The sequence below is a fragment of the Periplaneta americana genome, chromosome 6 (genome assembly GCF_040183065.1).
Source record: "Periplaneta americana isolate PAMFEO1 chromosome 6, P.americana_PAMFEO1_priV1, whole genome shotgun sequence".
Classification (NCBI taxonomy): domain Eukaryota; kingdom Metazoa; phylum Arthropoda; class Insecta; order Blattodea; family Blattidae; genus Periplaneta; species Periplaneta americana.
This window is the reverse complement of record NC_091122.1, coordinates 123,529,387-123,554,741: the sequence shown is the minus strand read 5'-3', so window position 1 is coordinate 123,554,741 and position 25,355 is coordinate 123,529,387. Positions and strand designations below refer to the sequence as shown.

Sequence of the window (25,355 nt, the reverse complement as noted above, 5' to 3'; positions counted from 1 at the left end):
TTCAAAATAGGCCTTGGCCTAATTGTATCGTCTATTGCTGGATAGACCTATGAATCCGGGAATCTCGAATAAGGCCTACTATTCTATAATCATGGATGCCTTTGTATGAAAATTAAATACCACGTTTCCAATAATTAATCATATATAATTTTTCTTTCTGTAATAGCCTTAATTTATTTTTCAAAATCATCAATTATATGGATCTTAAGAAAGATTTATGTAGTAGCATAAAATTTTGGTACTGTAAAATTTAAGACGAGAGAAAAAAATACGATTTCAATCACTGCGAAATTCGTAGTAATGGCAATTTTGTTTTCTTTTCTGACACCGCCTAATATCAAATGTCTGAAATTCAGCACATTAAGAAAGCCAGAAATGTAGAAATATTGTAATTTTGGTAGCGGAAATGGGAGTGAACCGATCGTACGATGTGGAAAAAAATACACAATTACTTGAAATGCAATAAAATCTATAGATTGTCTATGTTTTGACTAACATTTTTGTACTTTGATCTAAAATAAGTTTTTACTTAGTCTACATGATAATGTGTTGTTGAATATCTGAACATTGAACTTCAAGCCGAAGCTTCGCAAGGCAACATTAACATTTAATTTAAATTATTTTAGTCCTAGTAGCTTATTTTAAAGATTTTATACTACTTATGTTCTTAAAATAACGCATGATTTTCTTCTGACTTAACTTGAATTTTTTAATTAAAAGCAGGAAGCGACAAAGTTCACAAGCCAGTGCTTGTGTACGGTAATGAATTAAGCAACCTTTGTCTTTTCTGCAAGGCCGAGCGCTGAAGTACGTAAGGAGTATTTACTGTTCTGTTTCAAGGTAAAAGTAATACTTTGAAATATGACCTTACAAGTTAAATATTTAATGTAGTTGTTGTGAGACTTTTAAGCGTCCTTTACAAGATTTTAGTGATTGTACCTTTGAACTTTGAACTCTGTACAAAATAGTCACTGGATTTGGCCTTAAAATTAATGTACTAGTCTACTTGACAAAAGTATTGTCTTAGGATAAATATCGCCAGGGGTTATGGAAATTTTAGAAGAAAATTAAACACAAGAACGATAAAGTTGAAGTTCACTACATATTTTCTCCATTCTCTCGTTCTGTCACTCCCTTGAGATTTGTATTAATTTCATAGTAGGCTACTAGAAGTAGGCTAATTTATAAAGTTTCCCATGATTAGTGGTTAGTATACATCCGTACAAAACAAATAAGAGAACAATTGTACAATATTCTAACCTTCACTTTTTAAAAAATACTGTAAAGATCTTCTGTACGTTGTAGCGCCTATTGCCATTCGTCAAACGAGCTGTTTTATCTACTATATGCAAAATAATGAATCCAAGTTCCAAACTTACGAAACAAGACACAAATGTACGCAGAGTTTGATTGCCTTGCATTAAGCGCCTGTGAACCTTCCGTATGCGTAGCAGATGTGATTTGAGGGTCAGTATAATTCTAGGGATTTGCGAAATTATACAAAATAACATTAAACATTGACATAATTATGATTTCAAATGTAAAAGTATAATAATGATTTAGCAAATAAATTGAAGTTGACAAATATTTAATTATTATTATTACATTCAAAATTATTTACGCTTTTTGTTGTCATGGTAATTAATTGACATTATGGCTTTGCTGTCTTTAGTGTTTATATTCATCAATTCCACTTTGTACACAAATACACATGACCTACTCTGAATTAGAAATTTTACGAGTGTGTAAAACTGAAGTTCGTTACAATACGCACCAGATAGCAGCAGCATACGGTTACTAGTTACATGCTACAAATGAATTTATGACCTTTCTCTGAGTCAAATACGTCATATACGTATATACATACACGTGTGTAGGTGTATACGCAATAATCGTAGAATAATACATTCAATTTATTAAAAAATAGTCACAAGTTTTTAAATAGCTATTTTCATTTCAATTTTTTTCATCGTTGTTCTTTCTGAACAAAGATTAGACCCAATGCTTTTCCTCGAAATATTTTTAAACTTTGCGTTATCCCACACATTTTTGGGGTGTAAGGTTCAAACAGTCTTCAACCTAACAACATGAAAATGTAGAATTTCTTCGGTTAAAATAAATAAATAAATGTAATTAAGATTGTATAATTATACACTGTGAAAATCGGAGTACTGAATATGGGGATTTAACATTGGAAATCAGTCATTTTTAAATACTTTCTACGCTGTTTATTTCACAGGCAAAATTTATAAGGAAAAACTGTCAAGGGTTTAAAAAATATATCGAAAAGCACTACATTTTTAATAACTATTTCAGTTTTTTGGTAATCTGAGATATAACTTCATTTACTTTATTTAACAATACACATAGTGTCTTTAGAGTAAATTATTTCTTTTTCTTTAATTTCTGTTGTATTTAACATCAAGTTTCATGAGATCATTGCTACTTAAATTAGTAAAATTCTTTAGAATTAATGAAAGCATATGAAAGAGTAATAATATCCAACAAAACAAAGAACATTAATTCGTGGCCTTTATTTGTTATAAAATGTGTAACATCGGTATGAATTATGGCCCACATCATTGAAACAGGTTTCTTGATATAAAAGTTGTTAAATGTATTGTATAACATTCCTATTTTTATCTAACGGTAAATAAAAAAAAAATGTTATTCTATTCTGATTTAGTCTTTAATTCTTAAAAAAACATTTCCCCTAAAATGAACAGGGGACGGAGTATTTTGAGAATAAGTGATTTCTCATGTTCAAACCCTATAAGCCTATCCAGTATTTTGATTTCCATAGTGTATATTTATATCAAAGGGGGTAGGTAGATCGAAAGAAACAATCTACAAATAAAAATAATATATTATTATTAATAGACTCTCGTGAAGAATAATTAAAATGCATTCAATCAGGCCTAATAACTTAACGTACGTTACGTCGATTTTCCGTTTCCAACATATATTGAATCCTTAATCACACATCTCCCTCCTAACAAAATATTATTTCCAACCTTAAATGTTTGACGTCTGTATCCCAAATTGTAGTTAAGTTCTCTCAATTTATATCAAACATAAACGTAACTTCAAAACATCATAAATAGTTTTATATTCCATTGAGACGCAGACATTTTCTGGAATAGTCTAGTAGCCCAACCATTTCGCGATAATACGTAAGCGTATTAAGTTTGGCTAGACCTGCAAACATAATACTGTATAACAGTAGAGCTCAATGAAAGCAACAGCTTCAAAGGCAGGAACAGTATGAATATAACAATCTGTGGTATCTACCTTAACTTCCTGATGTTTATATTACTGCAAATGTGGGTCATCTGCTGGGCATCGAACTCAGGATCTGCGTCCTTGAATATGTCACGTGCCTCTTCAGAGATAAGACAATGTCATCCGTTACTCACGCTAGCTGCCACAGGCATCGTACCTACGGGAAAGAAGGAGTTATGTCTAATCAATACATGTCAGTTATGTAACGAGACATTTTTAATAATGCACTTGCACCATGCGCGAGAACTACAAAACTTCCAAGCAATCTGCATGCCACAACGAGCATTATCCTTGCATTAATTACAAGAATATGTAATATATTACATACGAATATTAATACTTCACTTTTATGCCCAAATTTTTAATTTTCTTGGGAGATACGCTTGGGAATTGAGAGTGTATCAGCAGTGTAGGTCAATTGATACACAAACCGATCCCATCCATTGTTGGCTTTCAAGATACAGTAGAGTCTCATTAAGCCGAACTAATTGGGACCAAGACCTATTCGGATTACAAGATTTTCGGATTAACCGAAATACAATGCGATCGAAAAGTCTCTCCGCAGTGCTTGTGTAGCCGAGAATCCACTAGGCAGAGAATTCAGGTGTAGGCTATTCGGTAGTGAATTCAAGTGGCAGCACTGGCCGCTAAGCATATGATGAACTGAGGGTGTGAGGTTGTCAAAGCGGAATGAATGGTGAAGTGCCAACTTTCTACAGAATTGTATTTTAGGGTTACTAGAACTAATAGAGCTGCGGAGGGACTTTTCAATTGCACTGTATTTCCTGTAATGCAATGCATGCTATTCACGAGCGCTGAGAGACGGTGGTGGGAGTACCCTGTTGCTATTTTTAGAACCACAACCAACAGGTTCACTTCATTACGACAACAGAAAATTACTGATTTTATGAACATGACAGATGTGTAAATTATGTACAGAAAACACTAATTGTTGTAAGTACCCTGGAATGTGCTATTTTCGTAATTTTTTTAAGTAAAAGAAATTGAGTGAATTTATACATTTCTTCTTTTCGCTGCTTTGTACTACTACAATAAATTGAGTTTTTTCTTAAAATAATTCTGTTCGGATAACCCATATTTTCGGATTAGCAAGACTCTACTGTAGTTGATGATGTTCAGCGTTGTCCTCAGAAGTTGGCATGACACATAACGTGTACAACTTTGTAATAATATCTACACCAAGTTATTCTCTGTGTCAAGTTCAGGAATAGTCGTTTACAATAACAATCTATAGCTTACAATAACAACTGCCATTCATAAGATAACAAAGAATTTTTCCTCATCAAGGCGCGCAAGGAAGGCATATCGTTGTTGTTCCTGCAGTAACTCCTGTGTGACATATTTATCGATTTTCAGTTTCTTCCTCTATTCAATAACTTAATAGTGATACATCAAATAATAAAATCTCCTATATGTAATTATATTTCTTTGTTTCGAAAATGTAAGAATTCACAGTCTCCTATGTACGGCTGCTATACGATGAATAAATGTGTTTTTTCTTCCTACTGAAAAATTTTATATTTTGCACATAGGAGTTATTGTAGGAACAACGACGATATACTGGTGTAATTTAAAAATAAATATCCCTACTTCTAGTATTCCTGTACGCAGTGTTATTTATTTCATCTGCATTCGTTTCTTTAAAGAACGAGAAATTAAGACATTCTTTTATTAAAACTTTTCGAGCAAATTTCGCAAACTCTTACGTGGACTTCGTATCAAAAAGGATGCACATCTTTCAAATTTCTTAACTAATTATGGGGCCTACATTGCACTAAAACGGGTACTTACATTCGTAAAATGTGTGTTACTTCAGGCTTATTCCGTCTAAAATATATAAGAGGACTTCTGACATTAATTCATAAAACCAGACTATTGGAAATCATAAATTCAAGATAATACTCAAAAAGCAGGAAAATAGTCTCAACCTTGGTAAGCTTTCAGAACACAGTTTGCAAAGTAAACGACATTTTAATTATATACGCAAAATGCAGCAAGAGAAAACAAAATTGAAGAGCATTAAAGCAAAGTAAATATTTATTCATAGAAGCTGCTCGTAGATAAAACTCAGGCGCTTATAAGATTGAGGAATTTCCGAGAAACCAGCAATATTCATTTACCTGACAACAGAACAGGGATCTTTCTCCAAGCCTTGAATTCAATTTCGTAAGGTCTTGATATCAAGGCCCCTCTTTTACATTTCATTATTGTCTTAAAAGCATAGTTACTGTAAGAACATGTATCGATTTTATGCGTAATTGCATGTAAGTGACATTACAGCGTCATTGGTGCTGACTCGAGTTGGCTTCACTTGTATTGTAAATACGAATAATTGAAACTTTCAAGATAAATGTTTTGTTTGTTTCTTTTTCCTTCTGTTTATAGATCAAGTGTTATAAATAATATATAACAAAAATATATTCAAGGAGTAGATTAAGGTGCAAATAAACATTCTTTCCTTAGTCGTGTGAATAGGCGCTGTCCGAAGTGGACTGAGACAAATTCACGCTACAGGGGGTCGGTCATTTTTTTTGTCTAAGTAGGCCTATATAAAATGTAAAATAATGCTCTAAAAATTAAGGGGTCATATCGAAAATCATGATAATTTAAAACTGAACAAATTAAACCAATTATAAGAAAACACTACAGATAGAAAATAAAATAAAAAGAAAGAAAAACAAGAAAAATAAATAATAAAAGCAGTGTATTTTTTAATTTATAAAAACACGAAATTAGAAGACCTAACGTCACAATTTCACACAGTCGTTTTCTCTAAATCTACTAAGCATATAACGAATGTATTCTTGATCTTTTAATCGTAGAAGGGATAATGTTAAATGACGACGCTGTATCAACATCTAGGTTATTTAGCGTCTGAATGAAGTGAAGGTGATAATGCCGGTGAAATGAGTCCGGGTCCAGCACCGAAAGTTACCCAGCATTTGCTCGTATTGGGTTGAGGGAAAACCCCGGAAAAAACCTCAACCAGGTAACTTGCCCCGACCGGGATTCGAACCCGAGCCACCTGGTTTCGCGGCCAGAAGCGCTGACCGTTCACTCCACAAGTGTGGAGGAAACAATGTAAACCTTATGTTCTAGTATATACAGTCACGAAGCTCAATACGTAGTAAATATGCATCCATAGATAGTTGCTAACCACTAGGATCGCTACTATCGCCTCATTACAGACAATGCAAAATAGTACCGGCACAGTCTATTGTTTCTAGCACCCTCACAACTCAAGCTTCGTGACTGTATATACTAGACTGTGGTAATAAACTAACAATTTACTCGCAACATCTCATGCTGGTTAATAGGATTGCAACATAGAAAAACGTTTTACTCTTCTGGAAAATAAAACCATAACTGGAATTATCCGGCTTTCATAGCATTCATCTCAACTGTAGGGCCTACACCGCATATGAGAAAGCATAAAATAATAAATGCTGCAATTATCCTTTCACTAGCACCATTATTGCTTTCTTTGGCAGTCATTTTCGGTAGTTTTGCGGTTCTCACGCTGATAGCTGTCCAGGGGATTAAATTTGAAGCATGGTTTCCTCCGTCAGGGAAGAAAAAGCTGCGAGACCGTCGTCATAGATTTACGACATCCTGTCCTAATATAGGACTTCAGCTGGAATTTCTCAGTAAATCTACTGACATGAGCCTATCGCATTTAAGCACATTTAAATGCCATCGACCTGGCCCGGGATCGAACCCGCAACCTTGGGCATAGAAGGCCAGCAAAACACTGCTACTGCTTTGTTTGGAAAATGCTTAAGAAGTCTGTCGTTCAGTCATATAAAAAGATTGGACTGCTAGCGGTATCGTAGCAAGATTCGGCTCCACTTTGTATATCCTTGAAGTCCTACGTTGCGCGTGCGTATCTTCCGAATGCAGTTACTGACATTTGTCTTTGCATCACATGCACGTCCTTGACCTTGACATAAATAATTAGACCGCTTGCCAATGAGTTCTGTAAACTTGCGTACAGCACTTGGCAAAAACAATCTAAAACATTCGGGAATTTTTAACAAATATAAAAAAAAAATAAAAAATAAATTGTCCGTGGTGCGATATATGCTTCCTTTTGCTGCCGTGGCTGAGAGTTCGGATCGCATTTAACGCAACATCTATTGTCGAGTAATTCTTCTTCTTCTTCTTCCCCATTTGCCGTCAAGCATTGGGGCCCTTCAGCCACTTTCGAAACTCGTGTTAAGTAATTCTCGCGATAAAATTTCATAGCATGTATGTAGTCCTCAAAGAGAAGTAAAACCATAAACAGTGCAATAAAAATAACCTTGATGGAGACAACATTATCAGTGAGTTGTTCCTTAGTTCACCAATCATCAAGGCTTGAGGGTACTCAACTCGAATGAGACAACATAGGCCTAACATGTCTTCAGAGCAACGTTTCCTGGGATCGCAGAGATCTCTGGCGGACAAGTAGGAAACAAAATAAAATCAACGAAACTGAACAAAAGGGCAGAAGTCACATTGATCATGCTATCGCAAAACGTAACTGCAATAAAATTATTGTCTTTGACTTTTCTGGTCCACTGTAAATGTCGTCGTATCAAGCATAACAGAATCGACGCCGTGCGCACCTCACATTACAGGAGACCTACCGTGTATCAGTATACAGTCAGGTCGAGAAATACCGTATTTGCTTAAATAAAAATTCCACTAACAAGTGAGAATACTGAATTTTTATATTTTATGTTTGTTTCACGTCCGCCTTGTATTCGAGAGGTCATTTTTGTGAAATCGTAAATTATACTATCACACGTTTATTAACATTTCTTACATCTATTACTAATTAACAATACGTAGTTTATGTAACAGCCGATATTCTGTTGTTTTAAAGAAGACTCCATATTACATGTCATATTTAAAAATGTTTATGACGCTAGACTGAACCGAAAATTACACAACACTAGATTAGAAAATAAGTACTTATTTTTATCACATTGGAATACTGTACTGAGAGAAATTATTCACATAAAACATCGTCAGTATAATTTTCATATAGGTCTACTGTTATTAATGTGTGATAATTGTTTCACTAAAACGGACATAATTACACATAATGTAAGCTTAAATATATTTAGTCTAAGTTCGTTCACTGAATTTTAGATAGGGAAAAGTTTCAACAATTTTTAACGTTGTTGTATGTTATTTTTCGTTATCGAGACGCTAATCTAGTTAATTTCAATGGTCAAGATGTCTGCGTAGGGTTGTCCATTTCTCCTGCAGAGGTCTATATTAATGCCCGTCTTTGACTTTATCTAAGAGACGTGCAAGCGGTGGGTTTCTTTACTCAATATATGGTAAGGTACCAGGAATCGAAGATGGCTGGCATTTAAATACTACCAACCTTGAATTTAAAGCACTAATGTTACTAAATCACTGTTCATAGCGTAAGAAAGTTATTAGGTCTATTCTTACTGAAGTTACATTACTTTACATTCATTGCTATTTATTATTTCCATTGATTTTCCTACATATATAAAATACAGCATACACATAACATGGCACATAATTAAAATTGGAGAATTTGTTGAGTAGCTTGCCTCCTCTGATCAGCATTTCAGATTGTGCCAACCTAACAGTTACAAAATGACTAACAATCGTCATATCTGTAAATACGTGTATTCGGGAAAGTGTTGCCAGTAGTAAAGTGAATTTAACAGCTAGAAAATCGCTAAATTTAAGCAGGTGATCAAGTTATGTGGGGAAAATGTTTAATTTGGAACTTAGTACCTCACGTTACATTTTACTGACTATAATAGGCTTACTTGTGAATGTATAGGCCTAAGTGGGTGCAAATTCTCAGTACAGTGACGGAATAAAACGGTACAAACAACCCTATTCTTGAAAGTAAATTATTATTATTATTATTATTATTATTATTATTATTATTATTATTATTATTATTGTATCATGATCATCATCATTAAAACTTCCTGTTTAATAAAAATTGTAATTTCTTTCCTATATCGCCTTTAGTTTTTAGAAATGCAACTAAATTAGCGTATTTTATATTTATTGATAGGCCTACTGACATTTTTTCATGGACATCAAACTCAGCACCATGGAATAGTAAGTCCACAGAGACGAAGGTTTATAAGATTTTGATGAATATTCAAAATAAGCTAGCACATTTGTCATATTATCCACTTTCTAATCTTTGCACCATTTGAGAAAGCGCTCATGTGCCAATTCATATTTAACTCTCGATTTTTCTAGTAAAAGGGACGAAATAACAGTTTAAGCTGCTTCTTCAATATGTGAAGGAAAGCCTTCTTCAGAATTACTCATTCCAGCGGAAGAATCAATATTTTTGAGTTGCAGCTAGGGTCTATGTCAATTGTAAATATAATGAACATTATTAGGCTTACTATGATCTATGGTTTCCAAGGTCTAGCCTACATTGAATGATGATATCTTTATTTTAAAAATAATTATACTATTTAAAAATAAACATTATCGAACGATCGTGATAAAATATTGTATCCAACTAGTGGGGTGCGCCTTATTATCTTTGTTGTGTAATTAAAGAAATCCCCTAACGCCTCATTCTTGTAAAACACACTCGAGTGATGATAATGCACTTCTCACTAGTTGCATCAATAACTATTAAAATTCGACACAAAATATTATAGCACTTATCTATTCCTGACAGAAGGAATATCAATATTCAGTTGCCTACGAGGAATCAAACCCAGGTCTGATAGTTCTGTTGCCAGAACCCGACATCGTGACGTCATATCAGTATTTTAATAATTTTAATGTTCCCAGTGTGAATGTAACCTCATCTCCAGAACCTTATATGTTTCTACAGAGCACTATTTCGGGAATCTTATTCGTTCGACCACGTGCTCTGTCTAGAAATACAGAATCGACGTTTCCTAGACATTCAGTCCGTTAAGTCAGGCAGTAATCGATAAAGAAATGCGTCGCTGGTGAACGCTCTCGTCTGCTAAGGTGGGGGATGGCGGGGCGCTCTAGCCAGTTACATGCGCCATTACGAGACGTTCCCGTTTGACGTGAATCATTTCCTGGTACCGCTGGAAGATTGACGAAATGGCTTCCACGAGATGCGAACCATGCCATCTCTCCCCCTCTCTTTCACACCCTCCCTCTCCCGTGACGTAAGCATCTTGGCAACCAAAACTGTGTACCGACTGCGCTAACTGGAAATTATTTTCGGGGTTTTGTTACGACAACAAAAGAAGGCAAATGGCAGTGTTTATTTTCACACTTCTTCGAATGAGTTGGGTGGTATTTTTCTTCTTAAAGACTAGGCGCCACTTTTTAACGGAAGAGAGACCTCGTGATACTTTTCTCAACATCGGGATTGACTCTAAATTTATACCTTCCAACTTGTGTTTTCGTTCTAGCGGATTATTCTTATCCGTCTTTCGAAGAACTTTATTTAAAACGTGCACAGCATCATGTCATCTCAGTCTAAATTCGTCGGCCGTTGAGGTAGTCACTCTGGACCATATATTACGCGCATATTAGTTTAACAACTTCTGGCATGAGAAGGTAGGCGTTTGCTTCCATAACGACATATTTCATTGTAAATTATACGACTTTTTGATCTATGAAACATCCGAAAATGGCCTACCTACAGCTCAGAATTATTCTACTGTAATGAGACATTTTCGTGAACATTTTACAAATTTTACATAGGCCTATTTTCTTTATACTTACATGTGGAAGTTCGCCATTCTTCTTCATTCCATGGCCTTCATTCATTCATTCATTCATTCATTCATTCATTCATTCATTCATTCATTCATTCATTCAACCTCTTATAAGATCTTCCAGGATCACGTTCTTTGAGTTTATAGTGTAGTCGCAATTTGTGTTGACATTCTAACCATATTTAAATTGTCATCTATTTTTATGTTTCATTGGGTTTACTTTCAGTACGTGTCTTATAGGCTATTATCATTTCTAATACCTACAGTCTAGCTGAATGCATCCTCTTATTGCTCTTAGGCATTTCATTTTTTTGCCTATTCTTTACTTTTGCTTGTTTTTATGGTATAATTGTACTGGAAATGCTATGCTTTTGTAAGGCTTGATTTGAGTTTCTTCCTGTCATTTGTGTTGCAGCTTCTTTTGCAGTGTAATATAGGCCTACTATTAAATTCATCTAGTTTGTTAGTTAAATCCGTTTCCTATAGATACAGTTAGGTCTATTGGCATGGAATACCTTGTCTAATCTTAAGTTATCAATTATCATTACTTTTTATATGATAGAGAACTTTATTTCAAATGATATTTATTGTTTTTCCGTCCGGATATATTAATTTTATAATCTTTAATGCCGCGTTTAAAAGAAGAATGTGTCGTTGAGAGTTTATTCTTTGTCTTGTATTAAAAATTCATCATCTGCGAACAGCAGCGACTTATTTTAATAGCCTACCTTATATTTTACCTCTCAATTCTCTAACGTGATCATTCATATATTAGACCTATAGGTCTATGTTAACCCCAAAATCAAATTTCCCGGACCTCCGGTTGAAAGATTCTGTTTTAGGTTTAGTACCTATTCAAAGAAATAGTACTTAGACACTTCACAAGAATAAACCGGCCGTTCTTTAAATAATAATAATACATCTAATCGCAAGGCAAAAGTAGATGTTTAAATATTTTCTGCTTACAGACAAAACATAAAAAATGGCTATAAACATGTTTTTAATATTTTAACTATCCAAACTCTTGGCTACTAAAGACATTTTTTGTTTCGGAATGAAATTGCTTAATTTCAATTCAATTAGCAATGTATGCGTATGACATTGGTAATTTTTTGCAATTTTTTCTACCTCTTAAAGAAACAAAACAATGATATTAATAAATTGTTTATTTTTCATACTGGTTTTGAAAGAAAAAAGTTAGAATTTGGCGCATATACTCGCTGTGTATAGTAATGTAGAGTTGCATATATTATCGATAAGAATTTCATTCTAGGTGGAATGATCCTGTAAAGTCTGATAATATGGAATTCATTCATTAATGTCCATTTTAATAAAACAATTATTCAAACCTGTCAAGAATAAAAGTCCAAAAATTATTGTGTAATGGTGGCATGGAAATAGTTAAAAAAAAGTAGTTTAATAAAACTGTCTTACAAACACTTGTCTGCTACAACTCTCACTGATGTAGCCTAGATTCGAACTATGTGTTCTTTTAGTAGAGACTAAACTGTTCTATTTTCTCTCATACTTTCGCATCCGAGGCGAAGTCCAGCTACAAAGCAGTGAACTTCAACAGGGAGAGAAGATAACAGACTTGTCAGAGTTACAAGAAGTTCCCCACCCACCTCCGCAGCCAATGAGGTTAAACTTTGAAGAGATTGAGGCCATTCATAAGTTTGTAGAGCATTCCTTACACTTGAGATCACTGGACGGTGACCCGGGCACTAAATCTTGGAAAAACAACCGAGGCTTCTTAAGTAGTTTACCATCCAGCGTCAGCGTCATCGACTGACGAATTCTTCGGCCATACTTATCATAAACTCAGACTGAATTTGTCTTTATGCTGTCAAATAGTTAAAACATATTAGTTCTTATGTTCAAAATTCTAGGTTAGAACACAGTCAAAGGTAATAAAATAGTTAGAAACAGATTGCTTAGTCTACAATACTTGTAGATTCGGGTAGCTATTAATATAATTACTAAAGGTATATTAACAAATCAGCTTGTTGCTTAGCAACCGTTCTGAGTTCTAGAAGTTGCATTGCATCCCATGTGTTTGTACTGTAGATGGTGTTGGGAATACAAGACATTCATTACACTATGTGAAACAAATGAACGTCTCGCATTATACATGTTTGCCAACTTTCTTGGAACTCCATTTCCATCGTTCCTTTCTAATCTCAGCCTTCGTTACGTACATCCATGAGGCCAAGACATTTTTTGTCAAGATACAAAAAACTCTTGTCTATCCGTCTTTCCCCCTCCTCGTCCTCCCCCTCCCTTGCCGTCTCTCTTTTTCTCTCTCAATGTGACGTGCTCTCTTCTAATGTCATAACAGAACCAAGAAGTACGCAAGTAGCAAGTCACAGGTAGCAACTTCAAACCATTATCATTTCTTGGAAATGTAATGCGTTGTATTTTCTTTCTTTGCGTTATTGCTGTGTTTTATAAAGGGCAAGAGAAAAATTTATGTCGCTAGATATAGAGTAGGAAATGTATTTTCCCAGCACAAATTTGATTTCTTCTTCGGAGTAAATATTATAGACAGTTGCTTAGCAACAGCTAATTTGCTGTAGGACTAGTTCTATTTTCGTTCGTTTAACGGTATCGTATCAAATACTGTTTCTCTTTGTCGATGTAGGAAGTAAAAAATTACTGTCTTATGTTGTTTTTAAGTATTCCTCTAATTCTAATAGTTATCTGCATGTTAGCTCCTTAATTTGTTTCTTTTCTTCAAAGTTTTTAAACTACGGAGAATATTCAGATCTTTAAGATGATGTTATGGCGATATTAGAAATAGCCGGAATAAAGATATGGGAAACAAAATTGCTGTCTCATAAATTAACTTCATCTAAAGATTATAGGGAAGTTAATTGATATTTCTTTACTTAACGTTTCTTTTTAACTTCGAGACCATTGACAGACAATAATATTATAATGGAGCAAAGAGGAAATGAAAACTGTAGAAGAAATCTAAGTAGTCTATCAATCACATATTTCGTAAAACTTGTCCGAAATCGAAATTTCTTTCTCTTCAGTGGCAAGCTATGGGCTAACAGAACGAGGCTGATGTAACTGATCAAAACTAACTTATATTGCAATTTGATAAGACTTATCTATACATTCTCAAGGAAATATCGTCTTTCATTGAAATGTGATTATACGTTATCAGATCGTTTCTTCTGGAAATATGAATCGACATTTATTTTTTTCCAAGAGTGACTGATAACATAGCACCTCCCGTGTCGTTGGCTTTTAGATTTTCTCGAAAGAGTTATATAACCCATCTGTCTTCGTATATAGGTAGTAGTGTCTTAGCTTGGTAGGCGCACTGAAAATATCACGTTCTCCTAATTTCATAAGGGAAGCCTGTCTTCGCGGTTCAGTACAGAGGTAACTGCTTTAGCTCCAATGTATTCTCTGGAGATGATAAATTTTGTTAATGTATTTATCGCAAAACGAGACATTATAATTGTATTCACAAGGTGTATCACTAGTCATATTTATTTTTTGAGCAGAGAGAGAGAGAGAGAGAGAGAGTGAGACTGGGGCAGGGAAAATTCTCTATAAGCAGCGCATCTTCATGCAAATGACTAGGACACTACGTATCTTTACAGTTTTTATCACAGTCTAGTATATACAGTCGCGAAGCTCAATACGTAGTAAATATGCAAACATTAGATAGTTGCTCACCACTAGGATCGCTAATATCGCCTCATTACAGGCAATGCAAAATAGTACCGTCACAGTCTATTGTTTCTAGCACCCTCAAAACTCAAGCTTCGTGACTGTATATAGTAGACTGTGGTTTTTATCTTGAGTTATCCTGGAATTTCATTGCAATAGGGTAGCATGCTTTTGTAATGTAGTAGTAGTAGTAGCAGTAAGTTAGTAGTAGCTAGTAGTAGCTAATAGTGATAATAGTAGCAGTAGTATCCTACTAGTATCACAGTCTAGTATATACAGTCACGAAGCTCAATACGTAGTAAATATGCATCCATAGATAACTTAGTTGCTAACCACTAAGATCGCTACTATCGCTTCATTACAGACAATGCAAAATAGTACCTGCACAGTCTATTGTTCCTAGTACCCTCATCAACTCAAGCTTCGTGACTGTAAATACTAGACTGCTAGTATTATGCTCTGAGAAACCACCATAAAGGTAGAAAAGGCACTTATCCTGGAAAAAATCTTATGTGTAGCTTCATTTCGCATAGCTCAATATAATACAGATTCGAACTTCCAACTTGAAGTAGATCTAATCATCTGATTTATACTATGTCCAGATAAATGAGACTAAAAAATAATGTGAATAAGAACGACGATAATATGATTTATTCTGGAAAACAGTTTAATGTCGTCAGTAAAAAATTTGATGATGCTGATGATGATGATAATAATAATAATAATAATAATAATAATAATAATAATAATAATAATACAAAGTCAAAATGAGTGCAATCTCTAACAGTAATAATAAGGACCCTCATGATAAATGAGTGTGATAAAAATACATTTAGGGTTTCAAGTAAAATGGTAGTTTTCAACACATTATACTAGTGTCTCCCAGAGTGATACATGTTCCAAATGAATGCAAAAAACAATAAGAGACGAAGTATTAATGAATACTTATAATTAGATATTCGCCTGTGCCTCATACTGAAATAGGCATACGGTGCTGTGGTGACGTAGTGATGAATTTTGAATTTTCCACTCTGAACTGTCTACTGTCAAATTAGTGTCTAGTATAGATGTTATATCTCATGATAACTAACAGGATCTGTTTTGTGTGTTGCAGTGCGCTGAAGGGACCGAGTCCTTGTCAGCTGAGAGCGCCGAGCCAGAGCGTTGATTTCTTCCCCAAGACAGCCCGGCACGACGGTCAGTCGCGTGTCTGGCATGGCGCAATGTTGACTACGTGCCCTAACTGCCTCCACGTGTTCCACAACAACAACAACAACCACAGCCTACAGCACCGCATCGTTCTCCAGCCACAACAGCAATTCACGACGCCACTCCCCTCATCGTCGTCAACACCGGCTGTCCACTTCACGACGCCATGTTGCGAAACAAACACACAACCGCTGTTGGTGTCCTTGCAGTTACCACCGACAACAGTTGCAACAACCTGCACGGTGTCGGTATCCACGTCAACTGGTTGTCAGCAACACCTCAACAACGGCTTCAACACCAGCCAGCGTGTTCTTGCAGGCATGGCCGGAGGTGGCATCATCCTCACCAACACCCCAAACCAAAACACCACAAACAACAACAATGTTGTCGACAACCCTTCGTCTGTGATCCTTCAACAAGCAACCCAGGACGAGAAGGTTGTGATTCCTCCTTGTTCGCCACAACCGTCGCCTTCAACCCCTCTGTCCTTCGTCCTTCCGTCAGCACCGAATGTCTTCACGACTACGAGAACTTCCACCCTACTGCCTTTCCAGTGGTCGATGTCCACAACTGCGGGGTCATCGACGGTGACTACGGCGGCAGTTCAGCCAACTCAGCAATGGAATCTTCATTCGCCGACGTCCACGCCGTGGGTTCTGAGTCTTCAGATGCCGCCCGCGGAGCCAGTTCCTCAAGTACCCCAATCGGATACGGATTTGGTGCGCCTCGCGGCGACCATGAGTGCATTGAGGACGTCGGGGTGGTACTACGAAGGTCTGTCTTGGCAGGAGTCCGCGGAAGCCCTCCAGTCGACGTCCCCGGGAACGTTCCTGGTCAGGGACTCCTCGGACCCCAAGTTCCTGTTCTCTCTGAGCGTGCAGACGGAGAGGGGTCCGACGAGCGTCAGGCTTCACTACGTCTGCGGCCAGTTTCGACTAGACGCAGAGCCGAGGTTGGCACCACTGATGCCGCTGTTCGAGTGTGTGGTACGACTGGTGGAGTATTACATAGAAGCGACCAAAGACAGTGCAAGGACTGGTGCGTATGCAGAAAACAACGGCAAGGGAAGCAAAGGCAGCCAGCTGAGACACAAGGAACAGGTGTGGGTGGATGCCAGAGGACACATGTACTCTCACATACTCCTCACGACGCCACTGTACAAGAAACAGCAGTTGCCGTCGCTGCAACATCTTGCGAGACTAGCCATCAACAAGAGCCTGAAGGCGGCGACACCCCAACTGTCGGCGAGGAGTCCGCAGTCATCCAGCCTGCCTGTGAACCAGTTACCCCTGCCAACACCACTGTCGGATTACCTGAAAGAGTACCCCTACACCCACTGACCCAGTTCCAGCGTTTTCTCTATGATAACCAGAGTAACTATGACAGGAGCGACAAATTTGTTGATCTGCAGTGCTGCAAACACTCGAAAAGTATTACCAGTGTCGTACAAGTTCCCATTGTTGACATTTTTGCTAATAACTTTAGAAAAGATGATGATCGTTGTAGTATGCAACAAGAAAGCGTAAAGTTTTCCTCTCTAATAAATTTGTCTTCCGTGAAGACTAGTATAAATGTTGTAGGATCTTATTTTTCACTTGTATTCTTCTTATTAGTAATCTGCAGACTTCAGCGGACAGAACAAGATCATTATGCAAGCAGATATAATTATGAACACAACAAATGGCGAAGTGTAATTCTCGAAAGGCTATGGAATTGTTTAGATTGTTTTAGCAAAACCGTTAAACTGAGGAATTGTGAATCTTACTTGTTTGCTAGAGTCGATAATAATAATAACGGTTATCGTATCAACAATGTCGTATGTTGAAAATATTGTTATATCAGTGTTTTTTTTATGTGGATAGAAAAATCTTGGAGGGAAATTTTATGCATTTCAAAATATCATTCTTATGAGAGCCAACAGTTATTTTTCAAAAAGTATTTCCCATAAAATTTATAAATTTTCATCATAAAAAATTATACATATGACGTAAGTTGGTACGGGTTTTAATTTAACAATATCCTTTATCTATAAAATGTAATTAATTTTGTGTGTGTATGTTTGTGTAAGAGGAAAAATGACATACATATTTATTTTCCACTATATATTGTATGGATAAAAAGCGCTTGCATTTGAAATGTGTATGCATTATGAGAAAATGACACCTGAGACAACAGAAATATCTACCACTATTATTGTTACCGTATTTATGTTCATGTTATTTTCTAATAATGTTATTTTCATACTGTTATAAAAAATCTGTTTACCAAATAGGAAAGCAGCCTAACGAATAACAGAGTTTTAGCTCACATTATAAAAAACTGATGCCACTTTTAAATTCTTTAACTACACAAATGTAGTGTATTTTGGCTGTCATAAATAGACATTCAGCAGAAATCGAAAAAAAAACCATAGTTACGATTCTCCACAAATAAATTTTGGTCAGTATATAACGTCACTTTTCTTAGTCACACAACAAGAAATTGGTAAAGTATATTATTTTACTTACATAGTAGAAAATGTAATCGATTTCGTTGTCAGTAACTAGTTATTTACTTCTGTTTATTTCTTAATATATTTCAAGAAGTAATTCTTGTGAATATAAGAGTAATTTTTGTACTGTAAATTCCGAATTTCCTAGAATAGAATCAAGTTAGGCAATATTTCTTCACGTCATACGGGACGGCCTAGTTCCATGGGGTCACTGTTCTGTGAACAGAGAGAATATATCGATTTCGTTTAGGTACTATCTTTCTCATATTTGAAATGTGGGAAAAGAAATATACCAAGAAAAATAGTAAGTTATATATTTCTTTTAATTTTTATCACTAAAGTTAACACATCACATGAAATGTGATTATCCCTACTAACTAGGCAGTACGTACCAGAATCAAAGAAGAGCTTTAATTCTCCTCCTTACATTCTAGTAGGATAACTTTAGCCTTTGCTTCGTTATATTAAAAATTTAACTTGAGCAATAACACTTAATTAAATTAAACAAGTGCTTTAAACTTTGATATTCCAGCAAGGAACAGATCGATAAATGATGTATCTTAAAAGTATTTTAAAACGGAAAACAGGGTTTAAAGGTACTTAAATATATAGAAGCAATATGTCACAGTAATTACTAATTTGCGTGTATCGCCTTTATATATTTACTCTTAAAAATATTCCCATTGCGTATGTTTTTGTTATACTATAATAGTGTTCTTGGAAATAGCATGCTAAATTCTTCCGCGAAAATATTACGTCCCTTAATAAAGCGTTGGCATGACGATGCTGTCTATTCCAAGGTTCCGGAGTTCTTAGAAGTGATCAATCAATGCCAGCAAATGACAGAAACATTGTGACATTTTTTCCCTCCCTTCATACAATGGCTTCACATGATCCACTTTTACAGAACCTACATTAATCATTCTCTTCTCTTTTACTGCGTTAAAATGCTATAATTAAATGCAAAGTGAATAATTAATATGATCAATATTATTATTATTAAAGCTAAGTAATTCTCATACCACATATTAAAACACTTTTCCAGACTCAAGAGTGTTTATCCATTCCTCAAAATTCAACTAAAACGTTGTCTAAAATTATATAAAATATAATCCTTTTGTAACAGTTTCAAATTCAGAAATATTGACGAGTTTCTTCTGTCTCTTTCGCGCTTTCCCTCCCTTCGTATAGCCTGTCCCCTTCCTTCAACACTTGGCTCTATCGACTTACGATTCCTCGAAACAAGTGAAGGTAGCATGAAGGGTCGTCATGAACCCCTCTCATAAAACCTTTAGTAACTAGGTCATGCAACACTGACGGAGCTTACATGAGTCTTCTCTCACACTTGTCCATATTTGGCACTGGACAAACGGTGAATCTGTTACACCAAAATTCACAAGCATCAGGACATATGTCACATAAGGTACATCTACACGGTCCAACTTTTCTTTCAACTTCAACCACTCTAGCAATGCATGCAAGAGTGAACGAAACGCATTCAACTGTGCATGTTTTTTCCACTAAAAATGAGAGCGCATGCGACACTTGAAAGCTACCCATAGCCGGTGGGTATCTTGTGCGTTATTTCGTTCACCAGCAGCCTGTAGCGAGCAGCTGATTGTTGTAGGTGGCCTTGAATAAACTGAAAATTATTTTGTTTAGTGATGGTGAACGTTTTAAGCTGAAAATGGCGGCAAGTACGATTAGCTTTATTGAAGATTATCGCAAATACGAGTGCCTATAGAGTGTTCAGCCACAATTTTGAGAATCAAGTAGGCCTAGGTATTGGATTGATATTTAATATTTATTAATTAATATATATATATATACGTAGTGAAGATTACGTTCAACACGGCGCATCATGTAGGCAAAAAAATCTGCATGGACCTTAATTGAACGTTCGTTTTCAACTTGATTCTTTAATTTTCCCCAAATTGCATGTGTAAACGCATGGAAAATGGAACTGTGTAGATGCATCTATAGCCTATAGAAACTTTCAGTAGTGTCGGAATAGTTATCGAAAACTGCGGAAGATTTAGCTGGAAGCAAAAAAAAAATTAATACATGTCACATAATATCTCCTCTTCAGCCAATTATTCCAATTTAAATTTCGAGTTTTATTCTACTGAAATTAGTCAAAGAGGTCTGCAAAGGACGCCTCTTAAAAAGAGCCATGCAAAATTACATTTGAAAATAACTGAAGTAGATTAATAAATTGAAATAAGTTATTACTTTTCCATTGTATGAGAAGTCAGGAATTCTATATTTTGAATATTATGTAATCAAAGGAATTAGTTTTTCTTATCACACAAAAATTCACTGATAAATGACACAAAGTAGTCCGTTAGAGCAATTATTTTATAAAAATAGATAAATATTCCATAAATAATCACTTCCATGGTTTTTGTGCAAATATACATTCATATTGCGATCCTTGTCGATTAAAATTATATTTGTACCAAATTTTAAAAATAATCGTTTCATTTTTGTTTCCACTGAACAGCCGTTTTTGTTGATTGTTTGGCAAGAGTTTTAATTGTATTATATTGGATAAGATTCTGTACGTTTATTCCAAATACTCTATGTAACGAGTCTGAATTAAAGTCCTGATCCACAGGTAAATATCTTCATGTTGCAATGTCATGGCTGTTAAAGCAAAAAAATCGTGAATTATGTCTTAAAACTTAGGATTGTTTGTAGTTCAATGTTATTTATGTTCACCGTTTTGATATATTTAATGTAAAATGTTTCACTGTCAACCTATTCTAAGTAGTTTCTATTTAATTCAATCACACTACTGGAGAGTAAGATTTTTCTAAACGAATTCTAGTTAACAGATCATGAGACCAAAAAATCCATCTGTTACATCCTTATCAGTTCAGAATTTCTCGTCAATATTATGTGAAGTTTTATATTTTTAATGAATCAAGGCATATTCCTAATTTCAACTGTACATATACTGAACATTGAAACTTCATCATGCCAACTAAGGGACTAATATTTCAGATTTTCTTATTGTGAACTGGCTGGTCATAATACAGCGGAGACAAAATTGTTCCCATTTTAAACATTAGATGATTTATCATTCCTGTTGTCTAATACTAACGAATTCCAATTTCCATTAAGTTTTGTAAAACCTTATTTTATCGAATAGTTTGTGAAATTAAACCAAAAGTAAAAATGATAAATGTTTACTGAGACTGTAGTATATCAAATATAAGGTTAATTTTCTGAGCCCCAAGAGTGTGTTATAGTGGAGTTCAAGTGTAGCCTATTTTGTGATAAAACAAAAGCTGGCTCTAAAATTGATACAGAATAATAGAAACCTAAAATGAAGGAAAAAATTTAGTTTAAATATTACAAAATTAGTTATAATCTGGCATTTACTCTTAAGCTGATACAACCCACCAATAGAGAACCGCTATTACTTTACTTAAATTACAGATTTACTTTTGTGCAGTGAGATTGCCACATGTTTGAACTTGTGTAACTCTGAAAGAGACAGAAATATAAATTTATCCTTGCACATTTTACAGTATATAAAAATGAACTTAAAATGATACTTAACGAAACAATTTATTTTTAAAATCAGTGAAAGCTGGTGTGGAACTCACTTTTGGCAGTTTTTTCTGAAACAAGATTTCCATTTCTAATAAGCATTTATTTGATATGAATTAAAAATTACACCACATATAAGCGTTGACAAAAGAAGCATTTGAAAATTATGATCAGCCGCTAGTTGGGACCAAATCGACAGGTCAAAAATAAATTGACAGAAAATGTCTAGCTGAGAATATCAGAAATGTAATTCTTAAGAATATTGTGTCTTAAACTTTACCAATATTACCTGGTGACCTTATAATTTTTTTTCTCCAATACTTATTTTCATTCCTCCATTACTTTTATATATATGTTACTGTGAACGTAAGAATGCACCATAAAACTGCTGAATTATATGGATATGGGACGTAAAACTCGAAACTCAGGCGTAAAGTTTTGGTGTGAATGTCTGAGATTTAAATACAAACAATAAAAACTTTATGTTAGATTGCATCCGTCGAGAAACAGATGACTTCCTTAGCTACCGTACATGCTGCTTCCTCGTCACTGTAATAATGTCATATAGATAGGTGTGTGAATGTAATTTTATGTCTGGAGACTTGAGTGTTTTAACGTCTTTCAATTTGTATTTGAAAGAAAATATAAATTATTAAAGTATTTATTAAAGAATGTTCTGCTGTGTTTACATTTCAGTTTTCCAACAGTCACATGAAATTCCGTTCCTATGCCTTTCCTATAGTGTTAATGAAACTGAACTCTACAAATAGGAACCAAATACGAATGTAAGGGTAAAGACTAGAGATGAACAACGATCGGGAAACAAAGACTAACAGCGCCCGCAAAGCCGAAAACCCGCACAACAATGTTCTATATGTCGCGTCGTTGACGTAAAGACTGCCGAGATTGATCACTCCCGAAGTCCCGAACGTCAAGCAGCCTTGAATAGCCACAGTTGTTATACCTGACTGAACTTTTATCTACTTTGGCAACTGATGTATAAAAACAATCAAGCAGCCTATTTGTAACATCATCTCTACCTTTCAGTGTATAACAATCCGTTTCGCATTCATTATTTAATTACTAGGCCCTTATTAAAAGGCCAGGAATTTTCTTTCCATATGTTTGGAATCAAGTGTGCAATCTCAAATAAAAATATGTTTTATGTTTCTTGGAAATGCAAATTTGTTTGAAAATTATTTTTTTTATTGATATAACCATAGGTAATATCATATAATAGAACCAGAACATTTTGATAACTAAGATACTGTTCTGTTTTGTCTTTTTGTCTCATTTATAATGTTATTTATTTCAATGATGTATGTTATTCAAAGTTATGAAATCTTTCCACGCCGACAAATGCTATTTCGAGAATGATGAGCGAGACTCGAAGCGCAGGAGAATGACGAGACGAGACTCGAAAGACAAATGCAACGAACACAGCGAGCGAGAGCGGCAGTTAGTGTTGTTCATCTCTAGTAAGTAATAATTGAATCGCAACCACATAAATAACGTAACTTTTATTTTGCTTAGTCTGAAAAGTTAAATTTACTGTAATAGATCTGCACTCTCCTGACCATCATGTTATTATGGAATCCAGCAAGGAGAAGTAAATTTTAGTGTACCGAAACTACACGTACCATTATAGGAGGCAAAACAAAAGCGAATCGAAGAAATACTGGAGGTGTGTATGGAAGGACACATCCATTACCAGCATTGAAAATAACTTTGACATATATGGAATAATAATTTTCAAGGAAAGAAATGTTTTTCAGACGTTACATTCATCAGCAAAGCCCACTCTATGTTCATACGTAAAGGTCCACATATGAAATGCTCATACATTTAGGCCTAATGTCCTACAGTAGTTTCGTTCAACAGAGGAAAAGTTCGACAATGAAGTTGTCCAGCACACGTTAAGGTCCAGCAGTATAAAAAGCAATCTAACATTCAGTTGTGAAAAACATTGCAATGTTGTTCTGTAATTGAAATTGCTTCAAACAAAATTCCATTTGACTCATGGAATGTTTATGAATTAATTCTAAATGGAGGACAAAGGACAAACAACGTCGTAGAGGGATTCCATTCACAACTCCAAAGACTCGTTGTAGCTCATCATGTTAACATATGGAGTTTTATTTATCACCTACGAGAACAACACACAGATATATAGAAGGATTGGTCACTCAAGTGTTAGCAGGTCTTTTCAATATAAAGCAACCTTAAATCGAAGATATCTGATGAATCAAATTAAAATTTTCAACACTGTCGGAAATTATCAACAGTATAAAGATGAAAACTATACAGGGTGATTCACGAGGATTTACCGCCCTGTACGGAGCTTATTTCTGAAGACATTTTGAGCAAAAATATCATATAAACATGAAGAGTCCACTGCAAGAATGATGAATGTCACTTTCTTGTCGAAAATGAACCAAGACTGTCAATGCATAGTTTAAGACATATAGAATGTACATAGAGTGTTATATGGCATTAACACTGATAGCCATTGTCCAGTAATGATAGGAAAATCACAGTTAAGCTTTGAGCGCTAAGCATTTCAAACTTTCAATTGCTTCTCCTGCAAAATGTATTCCAAATGACATCCATCATTCTTGCAGTGGACTCTTCACATAGTTCCTATTCTCAATATTTTCAGAGTTCCACTAATTAAAGTTGTTTGTAAAATACGTTTTTTCTTTAGTCTGAAGATAAAAGAATAATACAAATAGAGAATGAACTATTCATAAGTATCATTTCCTTAATTGGCAAGTATTATGAAGCTAAAAATGTGCTGTGAATTCCTTAGTTGCTTCGTACAGACATCTTTCTCTATGTTTAATAGAAAGCCTCAAAGGTTGAAATCTAGCCCGGTTTGAAAACATGGATCAGAGGACGTGCGACCTGGATCACAAGGGAAGGACTAGTTGAGGTTATGAAATTAATTTTGTTTTGTTGTAAATTTAATTATGCGCACTAACTCCTTTCTGGGACTTATGAAATATCTGTGCGACAAAACGTTTTTCTAACACTATACAATAGTGAGGATCCGGATAACTAAGGTCCGGATAATCGAGTTTCTACTGTATAGGCTTCTTAAGTGCCATAAGGTCAAACCGTTTTAAAATGTCTTGTACACTAGAAATAAACATTTAAAACCATCTGAAATAGTCTTTATTAAACATGAATGTGTACAATCTTCACCTGTTTTTTTTTTTTTTTTTTTTTTGTTCTGAAGGCCTGGATGGGAGGTGATTGTGGAGTGTAATAACGATATATGTTTATTAAACATTGCACCTTTCCCCTCTAATTAAGACTACAGAATTTATTTCAAGAATAAAATGAGCCAATACTGTATGTTCTTTATTACAATAAGAATAAATAAGAGTTTTGTA

At 35.0% G+C, this 25,355-nt stretch overlaps 1 protein-coding gene across 2 annotated transcripts in view; it reads left to right on the top strand.

Annotated features, from left to right (window-relative positions):
- LOC138701701 (suppressor of cytokine signaling 7-like) overlaps positions 1–22,632 on the top strand; it is a 50,064-nt gene extending 27,432 nt beyond the window's left edge. Inside the window, exons 1-2 of one of the 2 annotated variants that reach the window (XM_069828881.1) lie at positions 10,832–10,854; positions 15,817–22,632. In XM_069828881.1, coding sequence (XP_069684982.1) covers positions 10,847–10,854; positions 15,817–17,251 — 1,443 coding nt within the window. In that variant the 5' untranslated portion in view covers positions 10,832–10,846 and the 3' untranslated portion in view covers positions 17,252–22,632. Of the gene's footprint in view, positions 1–10,831; positions 10,855–15,816 lie in introns of those variants that run through there. The other variant, XM_069828882.1, reaches the window with a different exon arrangement.
- Positions 22,633–25,355: the final 2,723 nt, after the last annotated feature.